This window comes from Danio rerio, chromosome 9 (assembly GCF_049306965.1).
Source record: "Danio rerio strain Tuebingen ecotype United States chromosome 9, GRCz12tu, whole genome shotgun sequence".
In the NCBI taxonomy this organism is placed as follows: Eukaryota; Metazoa; Chordata; class Actinopteri; order Cypriniformes; family Danionidae; genus Danio; species Danio rerio.
This window is the reverse complement of record NC_133184.1, coordinates 42,273,229-42,294,810: the sequence shown is the minus strand read 5'-3', so window position 1 is coordinate 42,294,810 and position 21,582 is coordinate 42,273,229. Positions and strand designations below refer to the sequence as shown.

The following is a 21,582-nucleotide window of genomic DNA, read 5'->3' as shown; positions in this document are numbered from 1 at the left end:
TGGTTATTAAAATTTAATAAAAGGCATGTCCAAATATCTAAACATAAAATTACTAAACAAATTTTATTTAACAACAAATAAAATAAATAAAACAATGTCATTTTAGGAACTCTTTACAATTTTATTTAATTCATGTTAAAATGAAAACATGGAAGAATAACTGTGCAATAAATCTTAAAAAATTACATTATTCATATTTTTATTGTAGTCTGTCGTATAATCTGCTGGAAAACAATGAACCATTTCTGTCTTTAGACAAACTTATAAAAAACAAATTATTATTTATTTCATGAACATGCTTCAGTTTCTATGTGTATGATAATAGATCTGATAAAAAGTTCATTTATTTTTTTGTTCTGTAAAAAACAAAAGATGTTTTTGAAGAATGTTAAAATTGAGTAACCAGTAGTTATTCTTCCATGTTTTCATTTTAACATGAAAAAAAAAATTTAATTTTAAAGAGTTTCTAAAGTGACATTCTGGTTAATTTCCTTAATTTGGATAGGAGACCACATGAAAAAGATAACTGCAGGTTATTGCTGGTGTCCAGACAATTGATTCTACCCGTCAGATTATGCTACCAACACTGTATTTGAATGGTTCTGAGGTTAGGGTTAGGTAGATTAGTGCGATATTACAGCTTCATATCACACTAATTCACATTAAAATTTACATTGGTAGCAAAATCTTATGGGTAGCATACTGCGTAATCAAAATGTGCTACCTACTTTTTGAATGAGACAATCTGACAAGGTAGGACAAATCGACAGAACACCGCAAGTAGTTGTTTGTGAGACCAGCAGAGTTTTACATAGTCCTCATCACATATTGATTAAATGCATAGCTCTACTTCATTGATTTGTTCAAATTATGTGACATTCAGTGTTATGAAATCTTTTTGTAACCGGTTTCTAGTTCTGTTTGTCTTTTCCATTTAGTGGAAATCTTAGGGCCCTATAACACCCTTAAAACCCTAATTTTTCTTTAGGTATTGCCCTCCCTGCTGGTCCTAAGCACTCAGAAGGGACCCTACAGAGCTCATATCCCGATTCTAGTCTTTCTGCCTGGGATCTGAACTCACCCCATAGCCCCGACCTCTTGCTTGCAGCTGAGCAGTGGCTGGGGGTTCGGCGGTGAAGTGGCTCCCTTCCACAGCTACTGCAGGAGAACCCTGTAGGTGAAACACCTACTGAGGGTAAGTTTCACAGATCTTTTAGAGGTAATATTACATCAAAAGCTCAAAAGGAACCACTAACTCCCACGAGAACCCTAAACCCTCAGCAAACCAGTCATACTTAAGGAAATAGTTCAACCCAAAATGAAAAGTGCTGCATTATTCATTTACCTTCAAGCCATCTTGGATGTATAGGCCTTTGTTCTTAAAAAAAAAACACACAAAAAAAGCAAGGGGTGTTATGTTAAATAATATCCAGAGCTTTGTAATGGTGTTTGAGTTCACATGAACAGAAGTTGGTATAGTTTATATCAAGTTTTATTACAAAAATCAATCACTTTGTTTTTGAAGATGTCCATGAACTCTCTGGAATCATTTAGGTTACATGTGTGATCGATAGATGCACTTTTTGGAGCATCTCTAATCACTCTTATTATAAAGCTGTGAAGATCAAGGATATTATTTAAATAGCTCTTATTGTTTTGTCTGAAATAAGAATGGCATGTACATCAAGCCTGTAGCCAGGGGGGGTTCAGTTGGTTCCGAAGACCCACCCCTCACTGGCAGAGGTCCAGAATTTTGACTGCTTTGCCATCATAAATAGTAAAAATAACCCATCAAAAAGGCTTTAAGACCAAACGGAATCCTTTGTTGGCTGTCACTTTGGTGTGACTTCAGCTAATCAGTTTTGCCCATACAAACAATAATTTGTCATGAGTCCATGAGTATGAGTTTTTAGATAGAGAAAACATTTGGAAGTAACTTTTATTCACAATCTTTGACCTTATTCTAAGCGATCTTAAATCCCCTTCTTATTATTATGTTTTAATATTTTATCATTAAAATGGCCAAATTCTGACTGAGGACAGTTAAATGTGCTGGCCAGTTTGTTATTTGTCTAGTATATGACAATAGTCTACAGTTTTTAATTTAAAACTTTTTCTTCTAATGATGTATAATGTAAAAATTTGGATTTTTAAAATAAACATTTTTTATGTTGTTATAATGTTGCCATGTTGGTTATGTTGACCATCCAACAATTCAGCAAAAATAATTCGACTAAAAATAATGCTTAAAATGTCAGTAATATGCAGTATTTAAATATCTTAATTAAATATAAAATAAGCACAAAACGAAAAATAAAAGAACCACCCATTTCACCAGGCTGGCTATGGGCCTGTCCATGTAGGAAAAACCTGAGGGTAAGTAAGTTTTTGCATGATCTTCATTAAGCCTGGTTTATACTTCTGCGTCGAGTGATCGGCGTGACCCACGCACATGCAATGCCCGTAGCCGTGCATTTATACTTCTGTGCACTGTTTTTGTTGCTCTGCGGTAACATGTGAGAAACGCTAGCTGGCAGTAGGTGTTTATGTTTCTTTGTGTTGAGTTTCTTCGCTGGTGTTTTGTTTTTTCTGAACGCTACCTTAATGTACTAGTAGCTCAAACTCGCTCATTTTGAGGCTGGAATCGGCGGATGTGCAACAATGAATGTGCAACTATGCGTCTACACGTAGGCTGCGCTGGAGCATATGCGTGTGCCTGACGCAAACATAAAAATCAGCCCTTAGAGTGACCAATCCACTAAAATTGTCAATAGTACCTGGATGCAGCCTTTATATGCAAGCTGAGATTGCATCACTCAGCGATGCAATGTCAGACAAAATACACTCAATGAAGTGAGAGACGGTGCGTGCATTGAAAAGCATTGGATGCAGCTCAGATATCACTGCACCAAGTCTGCATCCAAACCCCTTTCAAAATTGTAGTATGTAAATTGTTTAGGTTAAGAGTCAAGTTAAAAATGCAGTTCATCCAAGAATGAAAATTCTGTCATCATTCACTGACCCTCCACTGACACTCATTTTTTCTCTGTGTTAAAACAAAAGAAGATATTTTGAAGAATGTTGAAATTTGGTAAACATTTACTTGAGTATGTATAGTCAGTAGTTGCTAGCACTCTTCAACACATCTTCTTTTGTGCTCAACAGAAAAAGTTTCAGGGTGAATAAATGATGACATAATTTTTACTTTTGTGTAAACTATACTTTTAAGCAAGTACTGTACACAAAGCTGTCTCACTACCTTACTTTGATTCACAACGATAAGCGTTTTCAAATTATGTGTTCACATGTACGTCACATCTCTAAACCAAGATTGAAGACCCGACTGTGACATGGCATGTGTTGAAGATGCAGTTGAATTCATATGGATTACATATGAGTAATTGCTTTGTATTCATATTTAATCTGAATCATTTTTTAATAAATTCAGCTGACCTTTTGGTCTGGTGGAAACACTTTTAGCTTAGCTTAGCATAAATAATTGAATCGGATTAGACCATTAGCTTCCCATTAAAAAAATTAAAAAGAGTTTAGATTATTTTCCTTTTTCAAGCTGGACTCTTCTGTAGTTACATAGTAAGACTAAAGCTGTGGTCACACTGGACTTTTCTCCCCATAGAGTTCCATTCATGCACACACAAATGCGTCAGACTGGAAACGCAAGCACGCGCGACAAGGTTTGCTTCGTTGCAAAGTTCAAGCTTGGTGAACTTGGTGACCTGCGAAATCACTTGACTGCATGAGACCAATCGAAGATCAAAACATGATCTCTTGGACAGAAATTTTTAATATGGACCAATCGCTCACTTTTTTAAAAATGTCTAATCATCATGTTTAATCCTGCCCCTTTTCATGGTGCCGTACAATAGAATTTCGCATGCCCAAACTTTAGTGTGACGGCAGCATAAGATGGATTTTGTAGGCAGATATGTCTAGGAGCTATACTCTCAATCAGGCGTAATAATCAAGGAACTTTGCTGCCGTACAACGGCTGCAGCGACACAATAGTAATACTCAGCACTGTTACCTAATTACCTTGCTGGGACTATTTTCTGGTGCTGCAAAATATAATTCCACCTGACCTGGAGATCGGCTAAATAGAATAAAAAATCATAAACTCAACAGTTTAACCCTTAAGAGGTTGTAAAATGAGCCTATTTCTAAAAAAGGTAAAGTGTTCCTTTTAAAAGTAGACAAAAGCAAGTACAAGTTGGTTTTGGGAGAAGTTTTGAGAAGGTGAGTTGGTTAAAATCACAGCCTGTTTGTTATCTCCATTTTACAAAAGTACAACATTCTGTTGTCATTGTGAGTAGACCAGCTATTACTTTGAATGATGTCTTGCTCTTATCTGTACGACCAGAAACAGCTGAGTATTTAAGTGTTTTCCATTTGATGTAGAAAAATAAATAAATAAATCTGAGTACTGTAAGTGTGTTTGGCGCTTTAGTCAACTCCACTAAATATGTCACCATGATGGCTTGTTGATATCTGAGGGATCACCTGTTGTCAAAACTAAGAAAACTCAAACTGCAGAGAGCCTGTAGACAAAAAAAAAAAAAAAAAAAGGAAAGCAGCAGAGCCAGTCCTAAAACGAGAGTAAATGTCTGCATGCTTTTGAAAAGGTGCTGACAGCTTCAAGAGCTGAAGCGATTAAAGACTGACACAGATATGACTTTTCTCTACAATTAAGACTTGCTTAATATGCAGCTTGTTAATTTGTAATGCATGATCTGAATAAGCAATTGTTAGACTGCATAATGCAACTCATTATACATAGTTTGCTTGGAACAAAAGCAGCATATAGTTTACATGACAGACCTCTTTTCAGATATTTGTCTTGTAGGATATAGTTTTTATAGTCATGTCTGTACAAGGACAGATTATTAATGAGGAGGAAAATGAGTGTGCTGCATTTTTGGTTTGTGCCTTGGTGCGCTGTTAAGTGGCCTCAAAATATATTTTGACTAAAATTTAACAATCAAATGATATAATTTGTTTGCTCATTCATTCATTCGTTAGTTAGTTTGTTCGTTCTTTAGTTAGTGCATGCGTTCGTTGGTTCATCTGTTCAATTATTTATTTGTTAATTCATTCATTCGTTTGTTTGTTCATTCATTCATTCGTTCATTCATTTGTTCATTCATTTATTCGTTCATTCGTTAATTTGTTCATTTTATTCACTCATTCATTTGTTCATTAATTTATTTGTTCATTTGCTCATTCATTCATTAATTAGTTTTTTCATTCATTCATTTGTTCATTTTTTCGTTAGTTCGTTAGTTCATTCATTCATTCATTCATTCATTCATTCATTCATTCATTCATTCATTCATTCATTCATTCATTCTTTCTTTCATTTGTTCATTCATTAATTTGTTTGTTCATTCTGTCATTCATTCATTTATTCATTTGTTTGTTCATTCTGTCATTTTATTTGTTAAGTTCTTTCATTTGTTCATTCATAAATTCATTTGTTTATTCATTCATTCACTAATTTGATTGATTAATTGATTGATTGATTCATTGATTCATTCATTCATTTATTCATTCATTCGTTAATTTATTTGTTCATTAATTAAGTCATTTGTTCATTCTTTCATTCTTTCTTTATTTCATTCATTAATTTATTTATTCATTCATTTGTTCGTTCATTCATTCATTCATTCATTTGTTAATTTGTTTATTCGTTCACTCATTTGTTATGCATTAATTAATTAATTAATTCATTCATTCATTCATTTGTTTATTTATTGTTCATTCATTCATTCATTCATTCATTCATTCATTCATTCAAGCAATTCTGCCGCCAACTGTTCATAAAGGTCTTATTTTATAATTTTATAATTATTTTTATTTTTATAATTATTCTTATTTTATAATTGACATTAATAGCATTTTTAAATGTTATCCATGAACTTGAGAAAACTATGATACTACTAAAATTATTTGATGAATAGGAGGTTTAAAGGAACAGCATATTTTTTACAATCGACGCATTTAAAAGTGTATGCTCATCTATATATTTTCCTGTCAATTATTTTGCGTATTTATCTTTTAAAGCCTTTTCTGACCTAATCCTATTCACAATTTTACGTCACATAAATATCCAACTTTTTTGATTGTATCTACCCTAATTGTATTTTTATATCCTATAAAACACCACATTTATTTAATAATCAAATAATTTTACAAAATTCTTCTCCTAAGTCCTAAAAGAGCTAGTTTGGCTTCCTACTACACCGTCTCTCCAGCAAAGCACAAAGAGAAAAGGTGAAAGAAGGCTGCAGTGAAGTAATTGGCTGTTATTCAGTACTTTATTCTCTCAGGGTTTGGATTGACAGGATTATATGAGCAGGCTCTTCCTGAACTTTCATCAAAACACTGTAAAGAAAAAAAAAGGTATTGAATGAGAGACATTATTGCTTTGCTTTAGAAGTGATGAGATTAACTTTTGTGTGTTGGTATAAATCCCGTAGCCTTTTCAGTCATCTTCAGTCTGGGGAACGTGACATTTAATAAGTCACATAACAGTTCGGGTCAAGCTGGGTTACACACAGGTCATTGTGTATAGCTTATGATAACGTGCTTCAAGTCTTCATTTCAAACTCCATCACTCAGCAGTCATTCGCAGTGATCAGTAACAACAACAATCTCTGATTGGTCTACATCGAAAAGCCTTCTCGGTGTGTAAGATTCATATCACAGTGGGGTGCTCCTACTCCTGCCGAGCCAAGTAAATACAGTCCTCGCCAAAAAACCGGCTGAGGAAATGCCAATGTGGCCCACAACAAAGGTTACCCTGTCGGCTTCTCTTAATTGGATCAGCTATCAAGAGCTGTGATGCCCTTTGATTCGCATTCGCAGCTGGACCTCGGTTGCTGTTTTTTTTAATTCAAAGAGATCTCACTGGACACTATTGAGCGATGAGGCCTCGTTTGCTTAATGCGCAATTGAAATTCAGATCAAAAAATGGATCACTGCTATTTATGGTTTGGGCTTTCAGTCAGGATGGGAGGTTAGATAAATGGTTTTAATGATAATGAAAGGTTGCAAGTTGTTCTTTTGCTCATGCTTAGATAAAACATGCAGGTGAGATGCTGTATTTGTGTAGCTGATCATTTTATCAAGTAGGTTTACATGGGTAAATCTGAAAACATTCTTGCAGGAAATTCATGCCTTTTTTAATGCTCACATATTTGTTTATTTGTTCATTCGTTAGTTTGTTAAAACAATTCTTCCACCAGCTGTTCATAAAGTTGCATAAATTATTTTATAATTGACATTATTGGCATTTATAAATGTTATCCATGAATTTTGGAGGAAACCATGATACTTTAAAAAAAATATTTGATGAATAGAAAGGTTAAAGGAACAGCAAATGTTTCACATTGACGCATTTGAAAGCGTATGCTCATCTATATGTTTTCCAGTGAATGCTTTTGTGTATTGATCTTTAATGCCTTTTCTGACCTGATCTAATCCTATACACAATTATATGTTGCTTAAATATCCAGCTTCTTTGTTTGTATATACTCTAATTGTATTAATTTATTCATGTTTATTAAATAAATAATACAATTCCATGACGGAATGATAAAATTGCATTGACAGATGACTGTATCCGCATCAGTTTAAGTAGCAGAATGGATCAAGTGCGCATGAACTGATCTACTCTTCTTATCTTAAGAAATAACACTCAGTAAGGGATAATGTATATCTTCCACTTATTACACAGCTACAGTTCTTGCCATAGACACAAAACATTGATCTGATCTGTAACAATTTAACAAAGCAATTTGCATAGTGCAATCTACACTAACCTATACTTTTATATTAGTTTATATATATATATATATATATATATATATATATATATATATATATATATATATATATATATATATATATATATATATATATATATATATATATATATATATATATATATATATAGTTGAAGTAAGAATTATTAGTCCGCTGTTTAATTCTTTTTACAATTTCTGTTTAACGGAGTGAAGTTTTTTTTTCAACACTTTTCTAAACATAATAGTTTTAATAACTCATTTCTAATAACTGGTTTATTTGATCTTTTTCATGATGACAGTAAATAATATTTCACTAGATATTTTTCAAGACACTTCTATACAGGTTTAACTAAGTTATTGAATAACGATGGTTTGTTCTATAGACTACTGAAAAAAATATTGCTTGAAGAGGCTAATAATTTTAACCTTAAAATGTTTTAAAATATTAAAAATTGCCTTTATTCTAGCCGCAATAAAACAAATAAGAATTTCTCCAGAAGAAAAAATATCATCAAACATACTGTGAAAATGTCCTTGCTCTGTTAAACATCATTTGGAAAATATTAAAAAAAGAAAAAGAAAAAAAAGAAAATTAAACTGGGGCTAACAATTATGACTTCAACTCTATCCATCCATCCATCCATCATCCACCCACCCATTGGTCTGTTGGTATTTCTATCCATCCATCCATCCACCCATCCACCCACCCATCCATCCACCTGTCAGAATAATCAGTTGTTATTAGAGATTAATTGTAGAATGTTGTGACTGACCATTCAGTATCAAGTATTCCTAAAAGCTGTTTAATTAGTTTTTCTTAGTCACTTGGGTGCGTTTCTCACAACACTAGTGCATTTCCGCACAACAGTTAATGCATTTTTCAAAACAATTAGTACAAACTGCAAAACCTAGCTGATAACCCGCAAAAGCACGTCATTTGCTTAAAATGGATAGTTTATTCCCCAAAAGCAAGTATTGATGTCAATGAAAGTGTCAGTGTCATCAACATGAAAAGTCCTGACACAATTGTTTATGAACAAGATAGTCAAATGGCTTTATCAAGTTTTCTTTATGACAGTTTACTCTGTACATTTTTTCAATGCAGAAATTATAGATTTTGTTGACACTTCCAGAAAATGCTCAAGACAGCACTAGATACTATTTGCACAGCCATATGAAAACTACAGTAAAGTTAGACATTACTGCATTTAGTGAGGTATCTGAGTGCAAGACACTGAATATGTATGTTTCACATTTTTACTGCATTTGCTCGTTGCAATTCTAATTTATTCACAGCATTGTGCAAAAGAATAAATACATTCTTATTTACAACAAACATAAACTTCCTTTGGGTAGAGCTGTGCACAACTGTAAACAATATTGGAGAATATATTGGAACTGAACCTACAACATACACAGGTCTGTAAGCAAATGATAATGTTAAAAAATAGCAGAGAGTTGTATGAAAGCAATTGATGCATGTGCAAAAGCATCTGTAATGAGTTGGAAGGAATGAGAAACTGCTACTATGATGTGCACAAATTATTAATTGTTTTGAGAAATGTATTAACTGTTGTGCAAATGTAAATAGTGTTGTGAGAAATGCACCAAAGCCACTGAGAAAAACTGTAATTACATGAATGAGCATCAGAAACTGGTCAACCAGAAACTGGATATACAACTTAGAAAAGTTCAAAGTAAAACAGCTTGTAAACAGTATATTTACATTCATATAACCATCTCTAAATAAACAAGACCATAAAGTGGTTCCACTTTATATTAGATGGCCTTAACTACTATGTACTTGCATCAAAAAAAAACATGCAATATACTTACTGTGTAAAAAATAAAATAATGCAGACCACTTCTGGTGCTCTTGAGGGGGGATTTGGGTAGGGTTAGAGACAGGTTTGGTGATATGGGTAGGTTTCAGTTTGGGTAAGGGTTAGGGTAAGTAAAATGTAGTAAATTAATAATTTCAGTGTACGTACATATTAGTTAAGGCCCCTTAATATAAAGTGGGACCAAAAACGTCATTTTTGGTTTGGTTTTGGCCCAGTGTATACTGAATTTTTTGTTACGACCCAATATTTGTATATTGTAAAATGCTAGACAGTTCAATATTATCATAAAAAATGGGGACTTATTACGTAATACAGTAGAAAACTTTATTATTAGGAAATACTATTACAGTCAAAATAAATTGTTTAATGTCTATTTCACTGTATTATAAAAAAAGTAAATTAATTACTTATGGAAACGAAAAAGTATAATTTTTAGCATCATTCCTTCTGTCCTGCTTTAAGTGTCATATGTTCTGGCAGAAATTGTTTAATGTGCTGATTTGGTGCTCAAGAAGCATTTAAAATGATCAGTGTTGAAAAAACTTGTGCTGCTCAATTATAATTAATTTTTTGTTACATGCTAGTCATGATTTGGCTTTTAAATTGTGGTTTCTTTTGATGAGAAGAATAGGTAATTGGTTTTAAATGTAATAAAAGTTTGTCCTTCTGCTCAAGGTTGGAGAGAACATGCAGGTGAGATGTTGTATTGATGGAGCTGATCTTTTTATCAAACAGATTTACATGGGCAAATACCTCTAGCCGAAAAACATGCGCTTGCATCAAAACGGGATTAATCGGTGGCCTAACAAAGATGGATCTGATTTAAAAGTATTAGAGACCCTAATTAAAAACAAACCTCTTGACTTCGGCACCTTTTTAATGATTTAATCTTCTTGTTAGCCACAAAGTAGTTTCCTTATGTTTTGGTGCTTAAATGAAGTGCTCTACCCTTGCCAGATTTTTGGGGGCTATAGTTGGCCTTTAAGTTCTTCTATAAATCAAATATTGAGTCTTTGTTTATTGAGGAACCAAATTTAGCTTGACATATCAAAGAAAACACTGCGTAGCACAATAAAATGCTGATTTTGTCAAAGCTGGCCAACCCCATGTTGAGACAACCGAACAGGTGAATGGTAATATATCAGATGTTGTCGGATGGGAAATTCATCACTCAGTGTGAGACTGAATTACATAGACTTTCCACCCCATTGTAATCCTGATATTAAACATTGTTCGGGTTTTGATCCACTGGTAATATAGCCAAAGATAATAATCTTTGCTATATATTTAATGTCTGGAGACGGTTGCCTAAAAAGGCTTGAATTTACATTATCTCAAGATTACACTCAATGAATCAGATGCAAGCATGAGATGAATGCTAATGATAGCTTGTTCTCTAGAGAGAGGATTCAAGATACAAGCATTGCAAAACTAGGAAAAAAAGATCCAAAGCATCTCAGTTAAGATTAAACACATAATTATTAACGTGGCCATTGAAGGATAACATATCAGAAACATCAAAGAAAATCTGTGATGCTTTTCTAAAAATCTTTGAATATATATATATATATATATATATATATATATATTCTAAATTTTATATATATATATATATATATATACATATATATATATATATATATATATATATATATATATATATATATATATATATATATATATATATATATATATATATATATATATATATATATTATAAATATATTGGAACAGAATTTTGCTTAGTGTATTAATTTATCAATGTGGTAAATTATAATTTATTATGTCGCAAATAAATTTATTGTATTGAAATCAGGGGTGTGCATATTTATCAGTTATGATAATATCAAAAGTGTCGTTTTAATGATGGGCAGGCTGGAATTATTCACTACTGCATGATCAAAAGCAGTGATTAGGCAAATTTAAAAGCAGGTAGAATCACTCTGGCTGTTTCTCAATACCAAGTACGCAAAGTTTGGACTTGCGTTCTTGGAAGCTGAGACTTGCCAAGTTCAGACTTGGAAGAACAAACTCCTGAGGATGTGAGTACACTAGTCAAGTACTTCTTTAAATGGAATGGCAGTGTTCTATATAACATTACTTACTTCACTATGGATTCATCACTGTACATTAACAATAAAATTATTTGATTATATAAAGCACGGCCTTAAAATTAATAATATGAGCAAATATTTTTGATTTAAGAAAATATAAACGTAATTCACCATTAATGTGGAGTAAAATCGAGTATTAGACTCGTGTCTTTGAATACCAGATTTAATAAACTTCAATGGACATTATACAAGTATACAAATACATGACGTAAACAATAAGAAATAAAGATAATGAAGACTAACCGTAAAATAATTAAAGACAATTATTAAAATAACAAAATAATACTGTCAAAATAATACATCTGAGAACACATATTAAATTTAAAAGACCAAAAACCAGCTGTTAGATACACTCAAAATATATTAAATATCATGTTTTTGCTACAGTGGACAGATAAGATCCAGCGGTACATCCAAGATAGAATGGCCGATGTAAAGCTCTCGCCAGGGAGGTGTTGATGGAGCTCCATAAAAAAGGAAATCAAACACAGTCTAAAAACACTTTTCTATTAGGAACTACATTCTTCCGCCATTCATTCATATCTGCAGCTGACATCAGAACAGCAGAAGCTGTTACTAATTTACCAACGTCACTTTAGAGTTAGTGTTTAAATGATTCTCTAGCGTAATGTTGCTAGATGACAAAATATGATGACAAAACAGGTGGTTTTGCTGACATATTAAGATTATAAGGCTGAAAGAGACATGAAATGCCCTCCGTCTACATAGATATCTCCTTACAGTATTACAGTCTATAACAGTCTACAGTATTTCTCTGTTGCAATCAGGATATCACAATAATTAACCTCGAAAAAAGCAGTGCAATCACTACCAGATTACTGCTGTGTTTGCGATACGGAAAAATGCTAAACACATGCGGGAATGTGTTCTTTCCTCTGCCAACACAACACACATTCCTGTTATGCGAGTCTCATCTCACACTCAATACACTACAATTATAGGGTATAAATACAGCCCTACAACATACAAAAGAGAGAGATTTTCAAATAATATCATGTACCAGTTTAATAATGATTTGATCAGCTGTAGTTTATTATGCGGTCCTGTCGCCATCTTGTGGAGAGACAACATCAACCATCTTTGGTCTGCTCAGTATGGCAAGCTAATGGATGCCGATTCGATGTCTCTCAGAAATTATAAATATTTTAAAATAGGCATTATCACAAACTACATTCTCGACAAAAAAAGCCTCAAAAGTACATTATTTTGTCCAACAGCTGCAATATTTATCAAACTGTAGAGTGTCCTCTGCTTGTTTCTGTTTGTGGGTGGAGTAATACACAAGGGTGAAGAGTCGGTATGAGTGCTGTTACTGGCAGAATGGCTATCGGCCAATCAGATTTAAGAACCAGACAGAACTGATGTATAAAACTGGACATCAAACAAAAACTTAACATTTTAGACATGGTATTCTCCTTTTTATTTTTGTTTTACCATTGAAAATAATTCCAGACAAAGCCATAGGAGAATGTTTGTGCATCTCTTTGTTGTTTCATTGCTGGATAAATCTGATAGAAATCACCTGAAATTACAAGGTTTTATCTGTGTTTTGAATAATTTTGAGGTGATGAGCTTAAAAGTTTTTGCATTCCATTGCAATCGATATGTGTGTAACATTTGTTTTTTAAATAAAAAGTCTTAAAATGTAAACAACTTAATAAACCATTCCATAATATAAATGAGTTGTCATTTAATTAGAATACGTCAATAACTCAGTTTTGACAAAAATGTCAGATAGAACCTTATAATTCTAAGGTAACGGTATGTGCTGAATTTACAGTACTTGTATTACTTGTATTAAAAGTATGACCCACTGACTGCCAGTGAGATTCTGAAGTGCATATTATGTTCACTTTCTCATAACACCACAGAGAGCTTTTGTGCATGGCAGTGGAGAGCTGGTGGAACGCGTAATAATGAATGTACCATGCCTGGATAAAATAGCGAATGGCATGTGTAGTATGTCTGAATTACATTCATACAATTCACATATATTCAAGAGCGTCTATGATCTTAGAAATGGCCAGCCACTTGCATCTTTTTTTTTTAAAAGAATCAGAAGATTGAAATAATCTTTTGCGTGAATGACTGAATCTGCATTAAAAAAGAGACTTTCCGCAACCTACCGGCAGTAGTTTCAGAGGTATTTACCCATGTCAGTTCTAAAGCAGCACAAGCACGCACATTTAAAATGCAAAAATCTGTGAAAAAGTCTGCGTTCGAGTTCTCTAGAGAGATGAAATCCATAAACGGTACTAACAAGTGCTGGAAACAATGTAAGAGGTGCACTTCCAAGGTGGAGCCCAAAGACTAATTTTGAGTGTGATGATTTATTTCTTTACCCTTTGTTCATATCTAAAACTTAAATTACAGTTTGCAGTTGCTGAATCAGCCCACGTAAATTGTGGAAATAAACCTTGTAGTTGAAAGTAAAAATTAGTGATCTTGCCAGTCGCGTTTCCAATGTGGTGTATTTTAGTTCTCACACAAACAACTTGCTTTACGTTGGGATTTAATTCATATAGGAGTCTGTTAGGCGAAAATGGAATGTAAGAATTGTTATCTGCAAACCTGCCAATTACAATTAATAATTTAAAGTTATTTTGTATACAGTCAAGCTGAAATTATTCATACCCCTGGCAAATTCTGACTTAAAGTTACTTTGTTTTGTTTTATTGATCGTAAATGACACAGGCTTCTCCCAAATTATAATAAGATGTTATACAAGAAGTATCGTTGTGGGAAAAAATTTTCTCAGCTTTTATTTACATTTGAACAAAAAATAAAGTCAGAATTTGCCAGGCGTATTGCTTTGCTTTTTGTTCATATCTAAAACTTAAATTGCATGTGCATGGAGCATTTGGTGAATCAGTCCGGTTCTCAATCTCTGTCAATTATTTATACCTCGGGCAAACTCTGACTTAAAGTTACTTTGTTTTTTTTGTTTTTTTTACCATAAATGATGCAGGCATCTTCCAAATGACAATAAGACTATATACAAGAGGTATCATTGTGGAGAAAAAAAATCTTAACTTTTATTTACATATTTTTGTCAAAATTTGTCAGTGGTATGAATAATTTCGACCTTGACTGTACATGCTGTATAATTACATACTTTTAGATAGGTCCAGACAGAATCTGCTGACATTTTTTGCTGTTTCTGCACAGAATTTTGTAAAAAAAAAAAAAATCTTCAGATTTATGCAAAATGATCGAAACATTTTTTTCACCCCAACGCATTTTAACAGGGCACTATAAAGGCTAAAGAACTTAACTCTCATATTTGCTTTTTGCAGCCCAGGGCTATACTCTCACCATGTATCTTTTCTAAAACATACAGTATAGTGTAAATGCTTGTTTATTACTAAGATTATATTTTAATTGAACACCACATCACATAAGGTACACATACAGACCGCCTATTTAGTATTGTGAAATGGCAAAGCTGAAAATATGTGGTTAAAGCGCCACACAGCAGTAAAAAGCCGCTGGCTCACCAACTACCGCCGCCGCCGCAGTATGAACGGTGGCAAATGGAACAAACTGAAGTAGTGACATCTGTTTAAAATAAAACGCAATACCTTTTTACTTTTATTTAGTGCTTACAATGAAAACCCAATTAGATCCACTTATTTGGTATACAAAGCAAGTCTCATTTAATATATTTACTAAAATACAGAAAATAGTACTTTACAAACTGTACTGTAAAAAAATCAATTGAACATTTACATTTTAGTCAATAATATTAATGAAATATTTAAAAACTGAATAAATATGAACTTGCAAGCATTTCCACAATAGACCCCGCAATTGGCTATAAATATGTAGATTTCTGCATGTGCAAATTCCGTGCGAACCAACTTAAAGTATAAACTAGAAAAGACTAAAAGCACTGCTGATCTGAGGTAACTTCTTAATCTTCACCAAAGAGCATTCTACATTAAGGCATCCATGTAACACTAAATACCTTATTTATTTGTCAGTTCTGTCTTCTGAATCACAAGCTGGACTAATAGTTCATCATTCCTCACAACACATGTTTCAGTTTGTGGCTGATGGGTCTTTTTAAAACGGCTTCAGTGCTTTGTTGTATGATTGATTGGTTTGCTTTCTTCATCCGATCGATATAAATAACTTGAATCTAAAGTCAAGAGAAAATGCACGCTAGTTTTAAATGGATTGCTTTGTCGAGAGGATTTTTTTCTGTAGCACAGTTCTAATCAAATTACAGCTGATAGTGATGGATAGGGCTTATCACAATGAGCTGGACGAAAACAAGAAGAAAACTATGCCATGATGCACTCATGCACAGACCCACCCACACAAACACGTATGTTGAAGGACGTAGTGGTGTGTTGATTTGTATGTGGTCTTGAAAGCAACTTTAAGAATTCTCTCACGATTTTGATGAGACAAGAATTTGAAAAATCTTGTCATGTGTGCAGTCTTACTCTCTTAAAAATACATTTTCTTTATTGACGTGGTTACACAAAGAGCCTTTATCATCCTTGGTATTCTTCTACTTCACAAAAGGTTCTATATAGTGAAAAATTACTTTTGACACAACTTTCTAAGAAAACTTATTTTAACCTGTTAGCCAGCACTCACTTTTTGGGGTTTTACACCTACCTAACTTCAAATAGTAACAGTTCTTGACTCCAGAAAGCTATACAGACACAAATTAGCTTTGAAAAGAAGACTTTGGGCTTTACTGTGCTAAAAGGTGAAGTTTCATGCTCAAAAATATAAAAAGTTATACATTATTAAGTCTTAAGAAAAAAATTGTATTGTTCAATATTTGTTTTTTCATATACAATTACAAGAAAACATTCATGTAATTTCCTGGAAAAATATTCCTTAAAAGCCAAGTGTTTCGTGAGTTTACATTTCAAATTTGATTAGAATAGCATGCAAAATGAGATTTCTGTAAAAAGTTTTCCGAGGCTATATCGTTGTCCTTCTTTCCCTCACTGTCAGAGGCATTTTCGCAAAAATGACCTTCCCAAACACTAACAGTTGCTGAATAATTTGGTTAATATTCACAGTTCATGTATCTTTGGAAACATTTTTTGACACTTTGGGTTTTGATAACCATCATCTAGAGTTAAAATGAAAAAAGTCAGAGATGCTTAAAGGGATGATGTACACAAAATATATATAAAAAATAAAATATATAATATAAAAAACAATATATAACACAAAAGAAGATATTTTGAAGAATGTTTGAAACCTGTAATCATTGATATCTGTATTAAATAAATACTTTGTCAATAGTTAAAGGTTTTTACTTGTTTGTAAAAGAAAAAAAATTGGAAAAAAAAGGAAGAAAAAAATCTAACTGGTGTACTGTAAAAATCAAACTGGTGCACTGTAAAAAAATTAAGTGGGTACAAAAAACAAAGCAAAACATAATCGTTATTTCCTTTAGTTTTTTCTTGTTCATTCAACTTTTGAAAACATCAGCTGTACTTACCTAAACTTATTGGTCAGTAATAAAAAAAATATGTATTTAGTTTGGGTAACAAGATTATTTAATGGTTTTCCGGAGAGGTGAACTACCCTGTAACGAAACATTTTAAGTTGTGCCAACCTAAATTTTTTTTGTCTGTAGAACTGCAATGCCTGAAGTTGATTAAACAAAAAATATATAATCCTTTTTTCTATTCATTTTTTTCTTGTGTATTCAACGTTTTTTTTTTTTTTTCTTTAATTGATAGGACAGCAGAGAGTATAGATAGGAAAGTGTGGGGAGAGAAGAAAGGGGAGAAATTGGCATGGGACCTCGAGACGGTAATTGAACTCAGGTCGCCATGAACATCGGAGTGCATGTTTCAAAGCACTAACCACTACACCATTGGCGTCAATGTGTACTCAACTAAAAAAAAAAAAAAAAGAAACTATTGTAAGTAGGAAATTGGTACTAAGCAAAAATACATTATCAGAACAAACAAACATAGTTCAATTGAAAAAAACAAAACAGAGACAAATGTTAACAAAACATCTATTAGACAGAGTTAGAAACAGGACAGGAAGTAAAACAACAATAATGGTAAAGACAAGGATCAAAAAATGGCAGGACAAACAAGGAAACATGCTTTGTAATGCTTCACGTGTGAAGCAGGCCTTCCTGTTTTTTTCTCAATTAAACTATGTTTGTTTGTTCTGACAATGTATTGTTTAATAGTCTCAATTTCCAAAAGAGTTTTTTTGTTTACTCAACTTGTCAGGGCCTGTACTTTTTCTATCAATTACAGGTGAAAAAAAAAACAAACAAACTTGAGTACACAAGAAAAAATCGAATGGAAATAAGGATTTTTATTTTTCAACTTTAGGCATTCCAGTTCTGCAGACAGAAAAAAAAAATAAGTTGGCACAACTTAAGTTTTGTTACAGAGTAGTTCAGCTCTCCATAAAAATCTTGTTAACCCAATAAATTGTTTTTTGTATTACTGACAAATAGTTTTAGGTCAGAGCAGCTGATGTGTTTTAAAAGTTGAATAAACAAAAAAAAAAAAAAAAAAAAAAAAAGGAAATAAGGATTATTTTTGTTGTTGTTGTACTGATTTAACATGTTTTACAGTGGGGAAAAAGTCAAGAGTGAGTAAATGATGATTGAATTTTAATTTTACAGTAAACTATCCCTTTATAAACTGTTAATTCTAACGTTTTATGCCTCAGGGAATAAAATAATAAATGGTATGGCATTTGCTGTAAAAACCCCTTTTAGTGACTACTGTATGTTAAGAGCCCTGAGGCATAATAGTGAAACTTGAACATGATCTATCAGTTGAAACTGTATAAATCCACCTGAATTCATCAAAAACGAGAAGCTTTTTCCATTTGGGTAATTTATAAACATTAATTCTCCTATAAGGTTGAATTCAAGTTTTGACTGGAATGAGACGTGTATGTTAAACAGTTCAATACCCGCACATAATAAAAATTCGACAGACAGCGTGTTCCTACCTTGAACTCCTCCAGGATTTTATACGTCTTCCCTCTGTATTCACAGAAGTTTTTGACCTCCTTGCATTCGGGGCAACAACCGTTGTGTTCCACCTTGGTGCACTTGGGGTGTATTTTAGGGCACTCGGGTTGGTCACAGACCGGTCCGTCCTCCGTGCACACGCACGGGCAGTTCGAGTGGCCCGGGAAGAAGCGTTCCCCGAGCTTGTACACGAAGCCACTGTCATCCACGCAGCCTTTCCCTCGGTAGTCATCGAAAATGATGTCATTGTTGGCAGTTCTCTCGGCCTCGTCCGCGGCGGGATAGTCCTCAGGGCCGACAGAGGCCGGCGAGACAGCGGCGTTCAGGGCGAGCAGCACGACGCAAATCGCCGGGAGAAAAGGGCCCATCCTTCGCCGCGGCTGTCTTGACGCATTCAAGGAGAGTGTCTCAGATCCCTTAAATTGTAAGGCTCCATGCTGCAAATATGACACTGAAAGAAATGTAAACAATCCGAAGCTTGATAACTGGACATGCATTTTTGTTGTCTTAACTGATAGATGGACATGTCATGGCAGTTTACTGAAAAGTTACCTCAAATAAGAATGTTTTACCCTAATAATCATTTTACTTTGCAATATGTCACTGATTTTATATTAAATAACCGCAACACGGTAGAGAAATAAAGACATAAACTGTAGGATTCAATGTTGCAATAATGCGTGCAGCGTTGTTGTTCCCTACTCCACTATTCATGCGTAACACCAATCAAACATATTCAATTTAAATTGTTTATTATTTTTGAATTGTTTCTAATTTATTTATTATTCTGAGTCCAGTAGAAGTATAGTGGAAAAAAATTAAAATATCCTTCCAATCCGGCCAATCAAGGGGTATATCGTGTATATTTATCCAATTAAATACATTTCAGGGTAGGCCTACTAATTGAGAGTTTACAAATCCAGTTAAAAAACACAGTAAATGTTACTATTCCCTTGATACTTAGAATAATGTTCTGTCCTCATGAGAATACTGATCATGAATGTGTTGGTAAATACACTCGTGTTGCTAATTACTATTGGGTGGTAAAACAGCAGCCTTTGTCTCCCATACTAGTTCATCCTCAGTCTTTTATTCCCATACAGAATTTTCTACCAGCTGAAGAAGCCATGGAAATCTGAAGATTCAACTCTCATAAACGAGGTGTGTTTTCCTTCTGAATGTATGCTCTGGTTGGTGTGAGTACGCACTGGAAAGGGAGATGGTGAAGATAATACTTTGGGAAACATCAAAACTTAAGCATGTGTACGGGAAAAATATAGTGTCTAACGAATAAAGTAAATCACAAAATACAAACCCAGATAATCCCAATCATATCGACAATGCTCAACAAAGTTGTCTATTTCCCAGGGACAACAGGTAGCTCCCCAGCTTCTAATCCCTCACAGCACTGCAGATGGGTGTGCATTGACCATGTCCGTACATTTCTACGCTCCAAATTTCATCTACTCCAAGAGCCCCGAAGAAACGACACGGTTTTTGTGTCATTAACGAGTGCGTAATGGGCTTCGGTCCAAATGCCTCTTCACTCGTGAAAGCACGAGAAATTAACCAGAAAACGGCACAGTAGTGTGAGATTCGGTACTTAGAAAAGCACATAAGCTGCCAGAGGAAAGCACTTCAAAGGAAGAGTTTCTTTTTTACATTGAAAGATAGTCTAGTATTGACAATGTGTCTAGACCGTAATAAAATGACTGCCTCTGGCATGCTGAATGCATCTGTGCAGAGACTATTTGCCTTGAACGTTTGGACAAATGCATAAGTAAATAATATTATTGTGGACATGCTTATCGTATTTCATTGAAGCATTCCAATATTACACATTTAATCAAGTGGCTGGATTAGACTTACCGCGCTGAAATGTCTGGCTCCACTTTGTTGGAATCGTAATCAAGCGAGCAAGTGCACCTTCGTGATGATAAGACCACAAAAATCATTCCAATTCGAGTTAGAGGAAGAATAGTGCTTACTCCAACAGAAGAGATAATCCGAGCGTCTTTAATATTTACAAGCGAAAGCTGATCATGCCCACTTCTGTAACGACATATCCAGAAACGCAATTATCCTTCCCCGATCATTAAGTGACCTCTCACGATATGGAAAAGGACGGGAAAAAAGATCCAAAACAGCTGTACAAATGCACTTCCTTCTTGAGATCATCTAGTCATCCGCGGCGTTTAAATCAACTCCCAAATACTGCAGGTGGAACGCCATTTGGTCTTCGGCACCTCCGCCGAGAAAACAATTTGATGTCAACTTAATAAACGAGAAGAGATTCGATATCATTACGTTTCCCCAGTGTGAAAGTAAGTTTATCTACACCGGAGATGCTCGCGCCGCCAGAGCAGACAGAAAAGCATCGTCTGAGACAGCGCTACTAAGTTGAGTGTGGAGAGGAATGAGAACAGAGGAGCGTTTCATCTTCAATAGCTCTCCTCACAGTGAGTTCAGCACCGCGGACAGCGGCGATCTCAGAGTTCAGCACCGCTTCATTCTGCACTAGACCGGCGCCTTCATGCAACGATTTTCTCGTTGCTTCTCTAATCATTAACAATTTTGCGAAACGTGCAACAGGACAGTCCCCGTGGAACAGAGGGGAATTCTTCTCAGCGATTTCTTTGTAGTTTCTATAAAGCCATTAAATCGAGATCGGTCACAAAATGTGGATCCGAGCAACACTTTGCATATCCTGATTAACTGTAAACCGAAAGCACAGAAATATGCAAAATTGTTGTGCGGAAGGTAACCCATAGGGGCCACTGCATTACTGTATT

The 21,582-nt window shown here is 34.0% G+C and overlaps 1 protein-coding gene across 2 annotated transcripts in view; it reads right to left on the bottom strand.

The window, feature by feature from the left end:
* Positions 1-21,198, bottom strand: part of vwc2l (von Willebrand factor C domain containing 2 like) — a 71,609-nt gene extending 50,411 nt beyond the window's left edge. The window contains exons 1-3 of one of the 2 annotated variants that reach the window (XM_073911470.1): positions 20,660-21,198; positions 18,769-19,241; positions 1,082-1,186 (exon numbers count right to left, since the gene is read on the bottom strand). In XM_073911470.1, coding sequence (XP_073767571.1) covers positions 1,082-1,186; positions 18,769-19,158 — 495 coding nt within the window. In that variant the 5' untranslated portion in view covers positions 19,159-19,241; positions 20,660-21,198. The remainder of the gene's footprint in view (positions 1-1,081; positions 1,187-18,768; positions 19,242-20,659) is intronic. The other variant, NM_001128564.1, reaches the window with a different exon arrangement.
* Positions 21,199-21,582: the final 384 nt, after the last annotated feature.